The 17,114-nt window shown below is 45.7% G+C and overlaps 1 protein-coding gene across 3 annotated transcripts in view; it reads right to left on the bottom strand.

Annotated features, from left to right (window-relative positions):
- KIF18A (kinesin family member 18A) overlaps positions 1 to 17,114 on the bottom strand; it is a 379,530-nt gene that overhangs the window by 322,809 nt on the left and 39,607 nt on the right. For all 3 annotated transcript variants that reach the window (XM_078684198.1, XM_078684201.1, XM_078684200.1), the window contains exons 3-5: positions 7,550 to 7,707; positions 7,181 to 7,285; positions 309 to 419 (exon numbers count right to left, since the gene is read on the bottom strand). In XM_078684198.1, coding sequence (XP_078540324.1) covers positions 309 to 419; positions 7,181 to 7,285; positions 7,550 to 7,707 — 374 coding nt within the window. The remainder of the gene's footprint in view (positions 1 to 308; positions 420 to 7,180; positions 7,286 to 7,549; positions 7,708 to 17,114) is intronic.

Below are 17,114 nucleotides of genomic sequence, written 5' to 3'. Positions count from 1 at the left end.
AGCCTCATTTAAGTAAGGAAGGGGATGAGAAAAGAAGATTAGGAATAATGAAGATAATTGGTAAATAATTTGGACACTTGCTGACAGAAAAGAACACATAACGGACACAGCAGTTGCTGGGAATTTTAAATTATCTGAAAGCTATTTATTCATCAAATTTGATAACCTGTTGTAGAAATCAAACAATGACAAGTAGCATGTAGATCCGTCACATATTTCATTGTAATTAATTTTCAACATTGTGCTGAAGGAAACATTACTTCAGTTTCCTTGCAAGGCATCATGCATTAATCTAGAATACTGCGTACCTGCAAAACTGCATGAGAGCGCGAAGAAGTGGCATTCATATCTGTGGGGTGCTGTGTTCTATTTCGGTTTCCATAATCCAACATTTGAAGGATTTCCTCTGCAGATTTGGGCTGAGAAGTTATGATAGAACACATTACATAAAAAATATTGTTTGACAACTGTAACCACAATATGTTTTTAAGTGTACATGTTCAATAATTTTATTTAGAATGCTCTTCAGAGAAAAGTAGAATTTTTTTTATATACCATGATTATTGTGAAAAACGGGAAATGTGCTTTAAATAAAGTATACACATCAAAATCAGGAGCATTTATGCTTGCTTTGGCAATTTATGTTTGCTTTGGCAATCAGTTGGAGACTATTGTTGGGGGATCTTTCAAGGGGAACCCCTTGTGGAGATCATAGCTTTGTTTAAAACTAAATGCTTCTCCGCCGCTCTATATGGGGCTGGGGTATGGGGTTACCAAAAAGCAGATATGCTCCAATACATGAAAAATGGTTTCACACGCAGGATGCTCGCAGTTCCGAAAAATTCCGCTAAAACTTTATATGCCAGGAGTTGGGTCTATCGTACATAGGGGACCAGATAACAATTGCACCACTCCTATTATGGATTAAGTGTTGGCAAAACCCGGAAGCAGGTGTGTTGAGAGTAGGTATGTTAGACTGCTTATCTTTGGATAACACAAACAAGATACCATGGCTCATGTACGCAAAATATGCCTTTCATAATTTGGGCCTAAAAGAGATTTGTGCGTCCCCAAATAACATGCAGTCAAATGCTAAGTCTATTGCAAACTTTCGCCATGCTGACTTTTGTTTGGTGGAGAGGCTAAGGGGTGCCTCAAACAAGAAAAGTCTAGCACTGCCTGCAAATTTCAACTGGTAAATGTATTGAACCATATTAGAGTTAGATTGAAAATGTACAATATTATCTTCATTTCAAAGTAGCTTTTCCTACACAATGTATGTGGCAGAGGACCATCATGTCACTGTAACAATGGCACAAAGCAGAGCAAAGACCACCTCATTTTATTTTGTCCTTTATATTCAGCATAGAGGAGCATATTTTTAACTCTTTGGCTTCATAAGGCAGAGATTAACAGTTTCCAAGTAGCAATGGAATTTTTACAACGATTAAGCACCACGGACATTTGTTTTTCAGTCTTAAACTTTATTGGAAAAGCAATTCAGATTAGAAATCGTTGAGTCTATAAACGTCTAACTGAATGCTTACTTTTATCATAGTCTCTGCCTTTTCATATTATTTTAACTTCAAGCTTTTTGTTTTAATGATTACATTTGCCTTTTTTACGCCTAAATGTATTTATGTTAATATACACTTATTTTTTTGTAATGTTTTTTATGTCAAATCCACTGAAATAAAGATTTTTGACTAATTGTTCATATGCTTGTTTTAAAGCTTAAAACCAAGTATTTATCCAGATCTATTGTGTTTATATATCACTGATTTACATGCATGAATCATTCCCCATCACTGAGTAAGTCCCATACATTATATTAGCAGTAAATAGCATTAGCATTATGTGTATAATAGTGGATTAACTTTGTAGACCTAACCCAATGTTGTCCGTGTCAAGGTAGTCAAAGCTATCAATGGTACTTTTGTTGTTCTGTGTTCGCCCTTATCCCAATTACATCAGTGGTTTACACTTTTTCATTAGCACTTAGTACGAGGGCAGTCAGTTACCAAAGGTTAATATCTAATCTGTTTGTTAAGCAATTATATATCTTCATTAAATCTATGTACGGTATACTTCAATAATCGATTAGGAGTGGTTTCCTGGGTTCTGCTTTTTCCATGGGTTAATACCTAATCGATTTATAGAGCCTACCAGAATCTTCATAGTGCAACCAAAGACCCTTTCTTGTATATAGGTCACATACAGTTCACAAAAACAGTTATTCATTGCTTCTTAGTTTCTGACTTAGTTACCGACTAAATCAGTTAGGCTTTAGACGGTACATAGTTATTACTTATAATATATATATTTGATACATTTTTTACAAAGGTTTCATTATCAAAAAGGTTGAGCATGTAAATACTTCAGCGGGAAGGTATCACACACTAAGGCACGCAACACTTTTGTTCCCTTCCTGTGTAGTTCCAACTGTGCAGAACAGAAACAGAAACCGGATTACTGGGAACAGACCACAGGACGTCCCCTCTATCGGACATGAGGAGATCTGTCCAGACATGCCCGACTGGCATCATGGTTACCCTAAAATCGACTTACTCTCCGGACAGCCAAAACGAAGCCCTGCTAAAGGCCCAAGCATTAGGTACCATCAGGAACTAACCTTTGGTAACGCGGACTACTAGCAACTAGGGTCCAGTTGAAAAAGTATTATTGACGTGACTGACGGGACATGCAGCGGGCATCTCTGGTACTGAGGCCTGTTGTCATATTAAGAGTTGTATCTCCCTCCATGCCTAGTTTTGTGACACTGCCATTACTGGTTGCCTTAAATATGGAAAAAAGGGTCATTCAAACAATCTGTCGCTCTGCGTTCTTTTAGTGTATCTCGGCCAAAATCTTCAACACATGTGCACTGGACCTGCAAACTATGCAGGGCTTTAAGCTGATCTATAGGGGCCTTTGTCACTTTCATTTACCATATAACCCTCCTCTTCTGTTTCAAATGCCTTAGCTAGGACTCAGCAGTGGCTTTACAAAGTGAAGAATGTGAAGGTAACAATGACCTAGCAATACCAGTGACATATCAACGCGGTAGGACACTCAGTTCCTTGGCCGTACAGAAGGTCATCTTGCAGATCATCAACGAGAATGATTTTGACAATGCCAGTGTTGGAGCAGTTACTGTCAGGAGCGCTCTTTACTGAAGGGATGTCATGGATGACTGGCCTGTAGATGGATCTATCATGGCTGGAATTCTCTCAATTTATCGGTTGTATGACAAGCTGGCATGCGAGGTTTGCCTCCTCCTTGGAGTCAGGTTAAAGCTTTTTTCTACGTCTTCCTCGAGGGATTGGGATAATATATCCTCACCAACTCATCTCAAGGAGTGATGTAAGAAATCCCATTTTGTGCATGGTCTCCCCAGATTGTTTGCCTTTCTATGGATCATAATTTGTGCTGTGATTGTGCACTGTTAAACTGCCATTCAGTGCTATTGTGGATTTATTCTGCTTGTACAACCGTAATGTAAACTGGTGTATGGGCTTAACAAGTTTCTGCCAGTGGTGTGAAAGTTACATGTCATACGTAGGTGTGTATTTACATCACCTACTTATATGACAAAAATGTATAGCTCCATGGAGTTTTATGTGCTCGGTTTAGGGTGCAGTTTAAAACCCCAGCAGCAACAAAAGGTGAGGAACAATATTACAATTTAGATCTTTCCTACTCGAGCCAACAAGTGTGACTTGTAAACCCACAGGCCTGGGTGCTTAATATATAAACGTGGGACATACTAGACACTAAAAAAGGTATGCTTTCACTTAAAATTCAGTTTTCACTGTATAGGTAAAGATACATTTTCAATGAATAGGACTGAAATAAATCGCCTTCTCATTTCTAAAACATAGGAAAATAAAAGTGAGTATTCCAATTAGTTTTACAAACCTAATTCACAGGTAGATTTGGATTCTATTATAACTTTAGTGCAAAAATACATTTCTTAAAAGTGCAAATTTTCCTTTAAAAAAAAAATATTCAAGTTTTTCAAATATAATCAACCTTAAATGCATCCATATCATTATATACATTATAATAGTCATACATGGCAGAATCCTCTTTATACTATCTCTAAACTGAGGCATATCGCAACAACAATCTGTGTTTTCCCACTCCTCTTCTCCATTCCCACCCCATGCTCTAATCTCCTCTCCTCCCTCACCCCCGCACTCCCCAAGCTCCACTACTCCTATGCACTTATTTTGTCTTTGTCCCATAAGATCATCTGACTCCTCACAGCAGCGGGTATTGAATTTCCCCCTTTTGTCCAGTACTTTCTCTCTGCCAGCCGGGGAGGGGGGGTAGGGGTGTTATCCTCACTGCAGCCAGCGCCCGCATCAGTACTTGTGCACCGTCGTGCCACCCAGCTCCTTGTATGCCCTGTTCCTGCACCTCATAGGTGTTTTCTGGGTCTGTTCTCCCGGCTGCTTTATTGAGGGCCTCGGCGCAGGCCATCTTGCTCACGTTTTCCGATTGAGGATCTCACTGATCTGTCCTCCAATTGCCGCCCAGGCCGCTGTCCACGCCTCTCACCGAATCAACCACGTTCACGTTCCGCTGCAGCCCACACTCTCGATCTGCACCTTGCGGGGGTGGGAGGGGTGGATGACACCATTCGCTGCAACGCGTCTTCGGGCCTACTGAATCCTCGTTCTTCTTGCCCATGCCGGCCACCATCGCCGTTTGTCCCCAGAGAAGGGGTTTCTCTACTCCTCAAGTGCAAGTGTCACCCCAGCAACACTCCAAGCAAGTTTATCAGTCCTCCGCGTTCGATTGCGGATGTTTGGGCAGGATAATTGTGGTTTATTCTCCCGGGCTGCAGTAGCCTCACCCAAGTGCTGCCATCTTGCGTGCGCGCCCCCTAGCGCTCCCCAAATTTCTTAAGTGTACTTTCTGCAGTCTGGCAGTAAATTGGTTTATCACAGGTTTGCACCACAGCTGTACTTCAGTGACTGAATGCACATGCCTAGCTGTGTTATTGACAACTATCCTCCTGGGAGACTATGGCTTGGCCTCTGGAAGCAGAAAGGCCGGAAAAGGGTTAACACTGGCAATTTAGCAGACACTAGTCATCCACAAAGTAGACAAGACTGGCAATACAAAGCACCGCTTTTACAGCTGTTCCTTTTTTTTTTTATACAACCAAAACTTTATTTGTTTTCAACCGTATCATCTACAGTCATAAGCGCTGGACATCTTCAAATAAGTACGCAAAACACACTGACATAATTTCTGGTGCATTTGCTTAGAGCTTAACCCCAACGTACTAGCCCCCCTCCCTCCTTGAGTTGCGCTCACGATCTAATCATCAAGCAGTATTGGGTTCTTGTGTGCAGAGCGCCGGTTCTGGGTTCAATCAATCAATCAGGGGGTGTATAAAGCACGCTACTCACCCGTGAGGGTCTCAAGGAGGTGATGGGGGTGGGGGGGGGGGGGGGGGGAGGGGTGGTAGCTCCAGATCAGTCAAAGAGCCAGGTCTTGAGTTCTCTACTGAACATGTGCAGGGTCGTGGATGCGTCTGATGTTCACAAGGAGCTCGTTCCAGGTCTTGGCTGCGATGTAGGGGAAGGCTTACTAGGGCGCCTGTGGCTCCTGTTCTCAATCACCTTGTCATTCAATACTGGTTCGCACCGCTCCCCGGTGCAGTGTGGGGGGTTCAATCCCCTTTAGGGCGTCAGGATGTTGCTGGATAGCGGCTGTCCGACTGGAGCTCACAAGCTTGCTGCTCACTCCATCTACGACAAGCCAAGCTCCGCTCTTACAGCTATTCTTTTGAAGTGGAAACACAAAATGGGAATGCCAGGAACTGTAACTGCTGATTCCAACAGGTACTCTGTTTGCAATTCTAACAGAAAGGAAGACTAGAGGAAGTGACAAAGCTCTCATGGGTGGAATAGGGTGAAAGTATCCTTAGTTGTAGACCACTGTGAAGGTTTGTAGTAAATTGATTAAGGAAGTCCTGAAAAAGAAGGTGTAAATACTGCAGGCAAATAAAAGCCAGGACTGGGTATAGACAATTTTCCAAACACTGGCTAGTGCACATGATTATGCTTGCAACTCACTGCCATCACCTCAGAATATTCCTGACCGGAGAAGAAAACTTCTTTAAGGAAGATTATGCCTCACTGCTCGAAGAGGATGATTCAAAGACATCCGACATATGCATGCACCCAGGGACTGTACCTGATCTCCAAGAGTCAAGTGGCAGGCCTTCTGATCTGCTATGGGGACACAAAAAGGAGAAGAACTCCTAACCCCAAGAAGGCCAAGCTGACAAGTACCCAGGCTAAGAGGAACCTGGTGCCTAGAAACTAAACCAGAGGACGTGCGGGTAGCAGGATTGACCAGGAGTAACTTTCCCATCTGTTTTTGAGAAAAGTTGGACGTAGTCACTTTCTTCTACCTTCAGCAGACAAAGAGCTGATGCTGCCCTGGGGAGGATGCATCGTCAGTGGGCAACTAGAATGGTCACAGAGCTTTTTGCTGCACTGAAAGAAGGGTACAGCATGACTCTGCAGTGAAGGTAACATGCTTCATGGTGCCATGCCCATCTACAGTCTTGAAGAAAGATAAGTGACTAAACCCAAAGATAAAAACCTCGGCTGATGTGTCAAATCTACCCAATGATGCGAAGTAACTTCAGTGGCTATGGAACTCACCATTGGCTGCATTGAGAGCTCGTAGACAGCGCATCTGACTCTGAGAGACAATCATCAACTTCAGGTTCTTGCCTTGCTCTGCTGGAGCTCTGGGATCTGAGGACTGGGATCTCCAGAAAACAAACCAGGTCAGTAGGTAAAATCTTTAACCAGAGCAACCAGTTTGGTCTACCAGATATCCCCCCACTCATTCTCTTTACCCACTCCATCACGTTAAGTCTCAAATCATACTTATAATGTCCACTGTACCCATTTTAGTCATTTTGTGATCTCCTCAAATATTTTTACTATTAAATCCATTTGGTTAGGGAATTTTATTATGCTGTTTCCTTGACTTTAAAATAACACATTTGTCTGGAGAACTGCCTGCTGCTTGTAGATTACTACCAGTGGTTGAGGACATAACCAGTGTGCTATTAAGTTGGTATGTGTCGCATTTTATTTCTTCAACTGTCAATATCTGTGTACACATGCATTTTACTTTTAAATACCTGATGCAATGTCAAGTTTTGAACCACAACACCTTTCTGAGCATCTTCGCAAACAGCCAGTGGCTTCGAATGTCCAAGGAGATCACGAATCTGTTCATTGTATACCTGAACAAATGGAATTCAAGAAAACTGTCAAACATAACATTGCCACACTTCATGTTCGGATTAATGTTCATTTTAGTTCAACTTTTCTTCCATCACAAGAAAATACACAACTGCAGTGACAAGCATTTCTCTATTACACAGAATGCCACAAGTCCAGGCAAAGATTACGGTGTTAAATTCAACATGCTTCACTTTGAAAACTAAAATGGCTTTGAAAAACCTTTGGAGGAACGCACATTTACCATTTAATACTTTGCTACGTACCTCAAGATAGGAAAGGGCAACATTGCATATTTTCTCATCTTTAATTAGTTCAATTCGCTTGTAGAGCTCTGCCATGGTCAAAAACATTACTCCAGGTGCATCCGGGGATCCTAGCATTGTGTGGGTCTTTCCAGACCCTGTTGCCCCATAGGCAAACACTAAATGACAAGAAGAGAAGCATTTGTTTCATACAGTAGACATACTTCAGACTACACAACATCTTGTAATCAAATTTACCAAGATAGTGTTTGGAGCATCAAATCACAGGTTTTGTAAAATTATTTATTTTATTGTGCAAGGTGCTCATTATTATCTGAATCGTTCCCTGCTAGATTTAGGTATTAATAACGGAACTTCAATTTTGGAAACTAGAATGCAACATGTGACCGTCCAGGAAACCTTAATGCAAGGCAGAATAGAGGCAGATTGGCAACTTCACACTGTAATGGAAACAGAATCTACTTACACGTTGAGGACAAGGAAAGTGTTTAAAAGGGAGAGAGGAGTTGACTTGGATATGGATACATCCACCACTTTAGACTGATTTCAAGTTCAAAAGCTGACGGGTAGTGGCCAAAGTTAATATTTACAACAAGAGTGGTGATTATGTGCAAACAGAATGGGAAGTTTGTGCAGGTGTGCTGCCTTCTGAGATCCTTTTGGCAGCCAGAGCTAAACAGAGCAAACATGCGATGAGGAGCTAGAGGGTATAATGGCACATTGCCTTAAACTTACCTGCGTGACATCTAGCTCCAGTCTGAGTAATTAGATTTTACATTGTCTCAGTCAGCTTGCAAATAATTATGACAAAATAATTGCTGGGATGGCTGGTGTTGTGTTTTGAAAATGCCATTCTTATTAATGGTACAACAGAAGAAAAGCATTACAACATAAATGCTTAGGATTTAGAGGAAAGGATAACTTACAGAATGTTAAGCAATAGCCAGTCAACCCTTATGGTAAAGATAAGTGCCAGCCTGCTATGGGCCAAAAGAATATACAGGCAAGTTTTGTAGGAAGCTGGCTTTGTATATACAATACCAAAGTAAGGTATAGTGTGCACAGAGTCGAGTGGATCCCCAGAGGTATAGCAGAGGCTAAAGTAGATAAAACCTTACACTCTCGAGGTAGTATGGTTGAGAAGAACAAGTTACTTACCTTCGGTAACGCTTTTTCTGGTAGATACAGTATCTGCCTGTGGATTCCCCACCTTGTGCATATCCCCCTTGCGTCAGCAACGTTCGGAAAATTCTTCGTAGCACGCCGGCGTGGACGACGTCATAGGAACGCGGCATCGCGCGCGCGCGACTCCGTCTGACGGCACCGACTCCTTAATAGGCACACGTCGGCGTGATGACATCAGTTCCGCCCTTTTTTCCGTGCCTTCGAGGCACCCGGACGGACCAATGAAAGCAAATATACATATATACAGTGTACATACACACCAGAACAGCACACATAGTGCGAAACAAAGGTATAAAAAAAACAACAATATATATACAAATATAAATATACATACACTTAGGTATAGGAGAATGGACAACGGGGAGGCGGGTGGGTCAGTGAGGAATCCACAGGCAGATACTGTATCTACCAGAAAAAGCGTTACCGAAGGCAAGTAACTTGTTCTTCTGATAGATACATCTGCCAGTGGATTCCTCACCTTGTTAATAGAGTCCCACAGCAGTCCCCACTCCCGGAGGAGGGTGTCCACCCTGCTATACCAAGAAATCTTGGAGGACAGAGCGCGCGAAGTGGCCATCCCTCCTCACTTCGGGATCCAAGCAGTAATGCTTCGCGAAAGTGTGGAGGGAGGCCCAAGTCGCGGCTCTGCAAATGTCCTCAACAGGTACACCTCTAGACAATGCAGAAGTAGCAGACCTAGCTCTGGTAGAATGAGCTTTTATACCCTCAGGAGGGTCCTTACCCGCCAGGGAGTGGCAAATCTTGATGCACAGGATTATCCACCTGGAAAGTGTGCACTTGTGCACCGCTCTGCCCTCCCGACAGCCAGCAAAACCAACAAATAGCTGGTCGTCCAACCGGAAGTCTTTAGTTCTGTCCAGATAAAAATACATCGCCCTCTTAGGGTCAAGACGGTGCAGTCTTTCTTCTTCCTTAGAAGGGTGAGGGGGTGGATAGAGGGTAGGAAGGGTAATGGACTGTCCTAGATGGAAGGGAGTTACCACCTTAGGCAGAAAAGCAGCCCTGGGCCTAAGAACCATTCGATCAACATGAATGGTCATGAATGGTCAGGAATGGGGGCTTAGAACTAAGAGCTTGAAGCTCACTCACCCTCCTTGCCGAGGTGATTGCAACTAAGAAGACGTCTTGAAAGGCAAAAGCCTCATGGGACACTTGTGTAAGGGTTCGAAGGGAGAACCCATTAAGAATGTTAAGACAAGATTTAAGTCCCATTGAGGCACGATAAATGGAGAAGGAGGGAACTTATTAGTGAGGCCCTTCAGAAACCTCAAAACCACTGGAGATTTAAAAAGAGACGTCTGGTCCGGCAAGCAGAGAAATGTCGATAACGCCGAAAGGTAACCTTTGACTGTGGCAACAGCAAATCCTTGCTGCACCAAAGAGAGCAAACTGCAATATATCGGACAGATGAGCCCTCAAAGGATCAATAGCCTTCTCCCTACAACAAACAAATTTAGACCATCTATACGAATAGATGGATTTGGTAGAGTCACGCCTGGCCGAAAGAATGACATCCACCACATCGTGAGGGAGAGAAAAGGAATTTAGGTTGCCCCGTTCAATCTCCAGGCATGAAGGTGTAATGTCTGGAGGTGCGGGGTGTAGAACCTGCCCCTCCATCTGAGAGAGGAAATCTACCCTGAGAGAGTGACGGAGCGGCGGGTGAGAGGAGAGGTGGAGTAGGTCCGTGTACCACACCCTTCTTGGCCAATCCGGGACGACCAATATGACTTGGGCGCGGTCATGGCGAATCTTCCTCAAAACCCGAGGAATCAAGGGTATGGGAGGAAACGCGTAAAGGAGTTGACTTCCCCAACTCAACTGAAACGCGTCCCCCAGTGCTCCTTGCATCGGATACTAGAGACTGCAGAATGACAGACAGTGCGCATTCTCGCGAGTGGCGAACAGGTCCACCCGAGGAGTCCCCCACATCTGAAAGATGTTGTGAACAACCTCCGGATGGAGCCTCCACTCGTGGTCGGCAGAGAACTGCCGACTGAGAACGTCTGCACGTACGTTCAGAACTCCGGCCAGATGATTTGCCATCAGACAAATCTGATGGTCCTGAACCCAGGACCAGAGACGCAGAGCCTCTCTGCAGAGACACTGCGACCCTACTCCTCCCTGCTTGTTGATATACCACATCGCGGTCGTGTTGTCCGTCAGGACTTGCACCGACTGACCGCGAAGGGAAGGGAGGAAGGCCTTGAGCGCCAGACGTATCGCCCGCAACTCTAGAAGGTTGATGTGAAGCAACCTTTCCTCTGGAGACCAAATACCTTTGACCTCCAGATCCCCCAGATGAGCACACCACCCGAGAGTGGATGCATCCGTTATCACTGTGGCAACCAATGGAGGCAGTTGGAAAGGCTTTCCTTGAGACAGGTTGCCTTCCACGCTCCACCAAGACAGATCCGCTGCAGTTTCTCTGGAGATCCTCACTGACTCCCTAGGATCTCCGTTGTGTTGATACCACTGCCTGCGGAGGCACCACTGGAGTGCCCTCATGTGCCAGCGTGCATGGTTGACCAACAGAATACAAGAAGCCATCAGACCGAGCAGACGAAGGACCTTCAGGACTGGAACAACCGCTCCATTGTAGAATAAAGGAATAATTTCTTGTATGTCGCGAATCCTTTGAGGTGGAGGGAATGCACGACATACAGTAGTGTCCAGCACCGCACCTATGAACAGGTTGCGCTGGGAGGGCACCAGGTGAGACTTGGGTACATTTATCGAAAAAACCCAACCTGTGCAACAACTGAGTTGTCTCTTGCAGATTATGGAGCACCTTCTCCGGCGACTCTGCTTTGATCAGCCAGTCGTCCAGATAGGGGAACACAGGAATTCCCGACCTTCTGAGATGCGCAGCCACCACTGCCATCACCTTGGTGAAAACTCGAGGCGCAGTAGTAAGTCCAAACAGAAGGACCGCAAACTGGTAGTGCTGCGATCCCACCGTAAAACGGAGATACTTCCTGTGCGACTTCAGGATGGGGATGTGGAAATAAGCATCCTGCAAGTCAATCGACACCATCCAGTCTTCTTCCAACAACGCTTGAAGAACCTGCGCAAGAGTGAGCATCTTGAACTTTTCCTGTTTCAGATACAAGTTCAAGATCCTGAGATCCAGGATTGGTCGAAGTCTGCCATCCTTTTTGGGGATCAGGAAATACCGGGAGTAGCACCCCTGACCCCTTTCCTGCTCCGGAACCACCTCTATCGCACCCTTTCTGAACAGTGCCAGGACTTCTTCCTGCAGTAGAAGCAGGTGGTCCTCCGAACAATAACCTTGGCAAGGAGGGTAATTGGGACGGAACTCCTGAAAAGGAAGTGCATACCCATTTTCTACGAGATTGAGAACACAAAGATCTGATGTAACCGATTCCCAATCCGGTAGAAAATGAGTAAGCCGACCCCCTACCAGACCCACATGATCCTGAATGGCGGATCTAGGGCTGCTTTGCTGTTGTAGGTGGGGGGTGGGTATCAGCAGCGGTGCGTCCATTGGGGCGTAGCCCCACTAAGCCTGGACGCACCGTAAGCGTAGAAGTGTAATCAAGATACATAAACAACACTAGCCGCAGCGCGGGACACACAGGGATAATTTACCCTCGGTCCGGAGTGCGCAGGGGTTGGGGGCGGGGCTGCTGGTCTGCTGCTGTGAGTGACAGTCTCTGCAGCAGGCCAGCAGCACTATGCGCGCATGAGGATAATGGGCTGTTACTTGCCCGAGCATGCGCCGATGCGCTGTCCTGCAGTTCAGCGTAGAAAGAGGGTCAGAAGGGGCCGGGGTGCTGCTTCAGCCGGACCCCGGGTTTACAAAGACCCGGCAGGGCGAGCACACAATGGGCCCCCCTAGCCAATCCTGGTGCTGCATTCAGCGCCAGGATTGGCTGGTCCACTGCGCAACATCCATTATTGGATGCCGCGCATGGGTGGGGGCAGTGGCAGACACTGCTCAGCATATGTGGCCAATCACTGTGTGACTTCAGCATGAAGCCAGCAGTGATTGGCCATTCAGGCTGCGCGCGCCGGTGACGTTGTGTAAGTTTGTTTGTTTCTAAAGTCACCGCCACATGCACTGACTAGTGCCAACAGCAGCAGACGTCCGACCTGCACCGAGTTCCACACATGGTCACCACACAGCAGAGACTGTCACGCCCGCGTCGTCAGAGTCAGACTGGTCACAGAATGCACTGAGACACAGGTGGGTGCGTGCTGCCTGCATTCCTTTGTGCCCGTTCGAGTGGTTAAAAAACATTTCCCGTGGCCGTGCACACATAACACACAGACTTGGCATTATTTCCCGAGCGTCTTTGCTAATTGGAATTTCAGCAGGAGTGCGCCCCGGCATGCCAGTGTTTACCGAGGAATGGACACGTTCTGGCTTCTCCTGTAAAAAAAAAATCTAAATATCGGCACCATGTCTGTTTAAGTAGGTCATTACCTGGGTGCTTTTTGGGGAAGTTTAGCTCATCAGAAATTCCAACTGGCAGCGCTTAATTTGTAAAACAATGCGTGCAGGAGTCCAAAGATTTTTTCAGGAGCGCAGTCCTGGTCCTGCTGAATATATTGCATTTGCCGAATATCCTTGATTCCACCTCATGCATCTTTGTGCCACCACCCTCCACTTTCTGTTTCTACACACTTTGCGCCCCACCACTATCAAATGTCACCCACCGCGCCTGGTGGGTATTAGAGGAGGAAGTAGAGGAGGAAGAGGCCTGACGTCCACGACCCCTCTGTCTACCTCTGTATGACTTGTACAGAGGGTTCTGCTGTTGCTGCTGTTGTTGCTGGCCTTGTTTATAGGAACGAAAATTGGATCTACCAAATCCCCTAAACTTTCTGGTGGTAGAGCTCCTAGCCTGCAGGCCCAAAGACCTTGCCGTCGCCCGGCTATTTTTGAACCTTTCCAATGCTACATCCGCTTTTTTTTCCAAAGAGGCCAGTTCCGTCAAATGGTAAGTCCATTAGAGTAGACTGTAAATCTGCTGAAAATTCAGAAGATTTTAGCCAAGCGGCCCTTCTCGTGGCAACAGTAGAGCCCATTATCCTGGCCACAGAGTCAGTCGTGTCCATGCCACTCTGTATTACCTGGCGGGCCGCTGCCTGAGTATCAGAGATTACTTCATTGAAGTTCTTTCTATCTTCCTCTGTCATATAGTTACTGCTTGCCTATATACCGTGTTAAGTTAGCATGAGCTTATTAAATGTTTAAACGCCATTTTACCTTTGGCTGCTTCTGCACACGACACAATTGTTGTTTTAGCTTTCAGCCTAGAAGAGCGTTGTGATTTACACAAGAATAATATGTTATTGCTCTGATATCAGCTTTGCTTAGTAAACTGTGTCTGTACAGTGAGTGCTGAAGCCTTCAAGGATAACTCGACATAGTGTTGTTGTGAGGTCTGATCTGCGCACCTTCCTAGACATAACATAAATGCAGCTGCTGCCAAAATCTGGCTTTAGGCGCGTTTTATATTGCTTTGCATACAGCACACGACACACACTTGATGCTGTTTCGCATTCAGAGAGCTGGTGGAAGATGATGTGATCCCTTCACACTAGGATCTTGAGGTATGGGGCCGCCCTGCTAAAACCCACTGAGACCTTCTTAGATATAATATAATATGCTAGATAGGGTGAGAAATAGGTGTTGTTGAACCCTATTCATTTCAGCATATTTAGTATGTTGTCACCTTTTGCATACTATGGACTAGTAACTATGCTGATAACTTTGCTTCTTATAATATGTTTGCTTGTATTATCTAAGATACTGCGTTTGAGAACACTGCATTAGTAAATAAATATTTCAAATCTGCACGTGTCCTCATTTACTCCACGTTCTGGTTTGAAATGATTGTATAACGAAAGAGTTCTCATGTATTCCACGTGACCTGAGGTATACTAAGTTCATGTTCTGGTTTGTCTAAACATTGGGAGTGTGTAATGACCAATGAGAAACTGTAGCTAGCTCGGTAAGTGGATTTTGGGTACTAAGGTGAGTTTTGGCACACCCTAATTCACTGAGGTTCCAAATCTCTATGCACAGTTCTGTCGGAGAACGGAATCCCTGCTACATGGCGCCCATACGTTGGTGGTCTTATTTCATGACACTCTAGTAGTATATCATTCAAACCTTAACCCCTTCATTGTAGTTTCCGGAGAACGGTGGTGTCGAAAAAAACCTACCTATTTGTGAAATAGGTCTTTCAAGCTTGAATCTTTCTAAACGGTTTCCCTGAATTACTACCCAGTTGTGCTACAAAGTTTACTTTGTCTGTTTTTTTCTCTGTGACGTCATGGCTAATGCCGTGGACATTCCGCAACATTGCGGTGCGCAATCATTTGCAACATTATAATGTCCCTGTGGATGGCATGGCAGTGATAATGGTGGTGAGTGCGGAGACAGCTTACCCTTACGAGATCTTTTATTCGTGGGTGACGTTCCCGGCTGTGGACTGCACTTCAGGTGTGTTCCACACGTACACTCCCTCCCCTGTGCCGAATGAGTACACGCCGTACCGGGCACAGGAAGTACCTATTGATACTTGGCAGCATCGCGTTTGGTTTGGTGGCGCCCTCCCCCATTCTTTGACAGCTCCGAGGTTAGGTACTTTGTCCATTCCAGGCGCAAATTGGCCTGTTTTGGCTGGATTTACACCTCATCCTCAACACAGCAATTGTACCGTTGTTGAACTTCGTAGACTACATGTAGTCTCCATTAGCGTTATTCGAGCGTTGGTACAATACATAACCCGTAATCTTCCGGGTGGGGCCCCGGGTGGTGCGGCGCTTCCTGCGGGACAGGGTGGTATGAAGCTCAGTCCCGTGATGGTCAATGCTGTAATGGGCAAGCGTCCCCAGGATAAGGATGAATTTCCTTTCTGGCTTGCCGAGAAATTTGATCAGCTGGAAGCAGTATTTCCTAACACGACTCCTGGTGAAAAACACAGGATTCTGACAATTAGTTTACCCAAAGACTTGGCCCCTGAAATCGGTGACTGTGAGACCTGGGGTAGAACTTTTGCGGCGGTCTATGCGAGTTGCTACGGCACTCCGTCTATGACTGTCCTTTCCTGCGGTCCTTTAGCGTGTTCAAGACGAGCACGGACCTGAGGCTGCGGTTGAATTGGGCATGCGCCCGTGTGGCACCTTTGATGTGGTTTGCGATCTCATACTTGCTAATGTCAAGGGAGATGCAGTGAACTTTCAGGTAGCCAATGCTTTGCAGGCGATCCCCGATGCCAAAAAACCCCGCCAGTTAGCGAGGATTATTGTGGCGGCTTATAAAACCGTGGGTCGCAATAGTAGGGGTCTCAAGCCTTTTTCTACTAAAGAGAAAACGCAACTCCAAGGGAAGAAGTCTGACACGGACGTTCAGCCCAAGTCCAAGAAACAAAATTGGCCTAAAAAACAAAAACAGGGAAAGCAACAGAAACAGGGAAAGCAACAGAAACAGGAGTCTTGTCCTGCGTCTGCCGTGCCTGCCCCCACAGAACGTGTTTATGACTTAAGCGATCGCGCGAAGATTAAATCACCGGATCGATTTCAGGTTTCTGATCAACCCTCTCCTCGTTCTTTTCAGGAGTCGTCGGCCTCGTCGACCGGTGGTGGAGGTGGCGGAAGGGGTCGGGGTGGCCAGCAAGGACGCGACCAGCCTCGCCCAAAAGACGGTGCAGGAAAGCAGGACGGCTCGACGTCGAAAAGACCCCAGTTTCAAAAGAAGAAGGTCGCCGCTTTAACAGCGAGATCTGCTACAGATAGTGAGAACGCGGCTTTGGAATCTGACATGGGCTCTGACCTTTCTGGACAGCGCGGCGGAGATTACCATAGTGCGAGACGCCCTGCGTCCACTACTGAAGGTGACAGCGACTGACCGTTATGTTGTAGTTGAAACAGCTGATACTAGAGTTGCTCCCCCTGACAGACTTTGTGAAATTGTCCTGTTAATCGAAGGTGACATACAGCGTACCATAAAAGGGGAAAATCTTTCGTCTACATACGACATTTTGTTATCGGAGGCTGACAGGCCCCCACCTTTTGTTCTTGCAGCTCCGCGAGGGGAGGAGGTGATCCTCCCTAGTTTCGCGCACACAGCCTCGAAAGAGCATGCGCTGAACTTTGCAGAAGAGTGAGCTAAGGCTCTAGCGCCAGCTCTGTACCGTACACACTGTGGTTGGGATAAATTCTCCCCACACCACGAGATTCTTTTGTGGTCTCAGCCACAGCCTCAACCTCAATATACTATTCGGCGTGAAGCTATGGCTTCCGTTGCGGAAATCCTTGAACAATTGGAATATCAGGGAGTGATTGAAACATGTGTGTCACCAATGAATAACCCTCTGTTTAC

This window comes from Lissotriton helveticus, chromosome 3_2, assembly GCF_964261635.1.
Source record: "Lissotriton helveticus chromosome 3_2, aLisHel1.1, whole genome shotgun sequence".
Classification (NCBI taxonomy): Eukaryota; Metazoa; Chordata; class Amphibia; order Caudata; family Salamandridae; genus Lissotriton; species Lissotriton helveticus.
The sequence above is the reverse complement of the archived record's forward strand: the minus strand, read 5'-3'. Positions and strand labels throughout refer to the sequence as shown.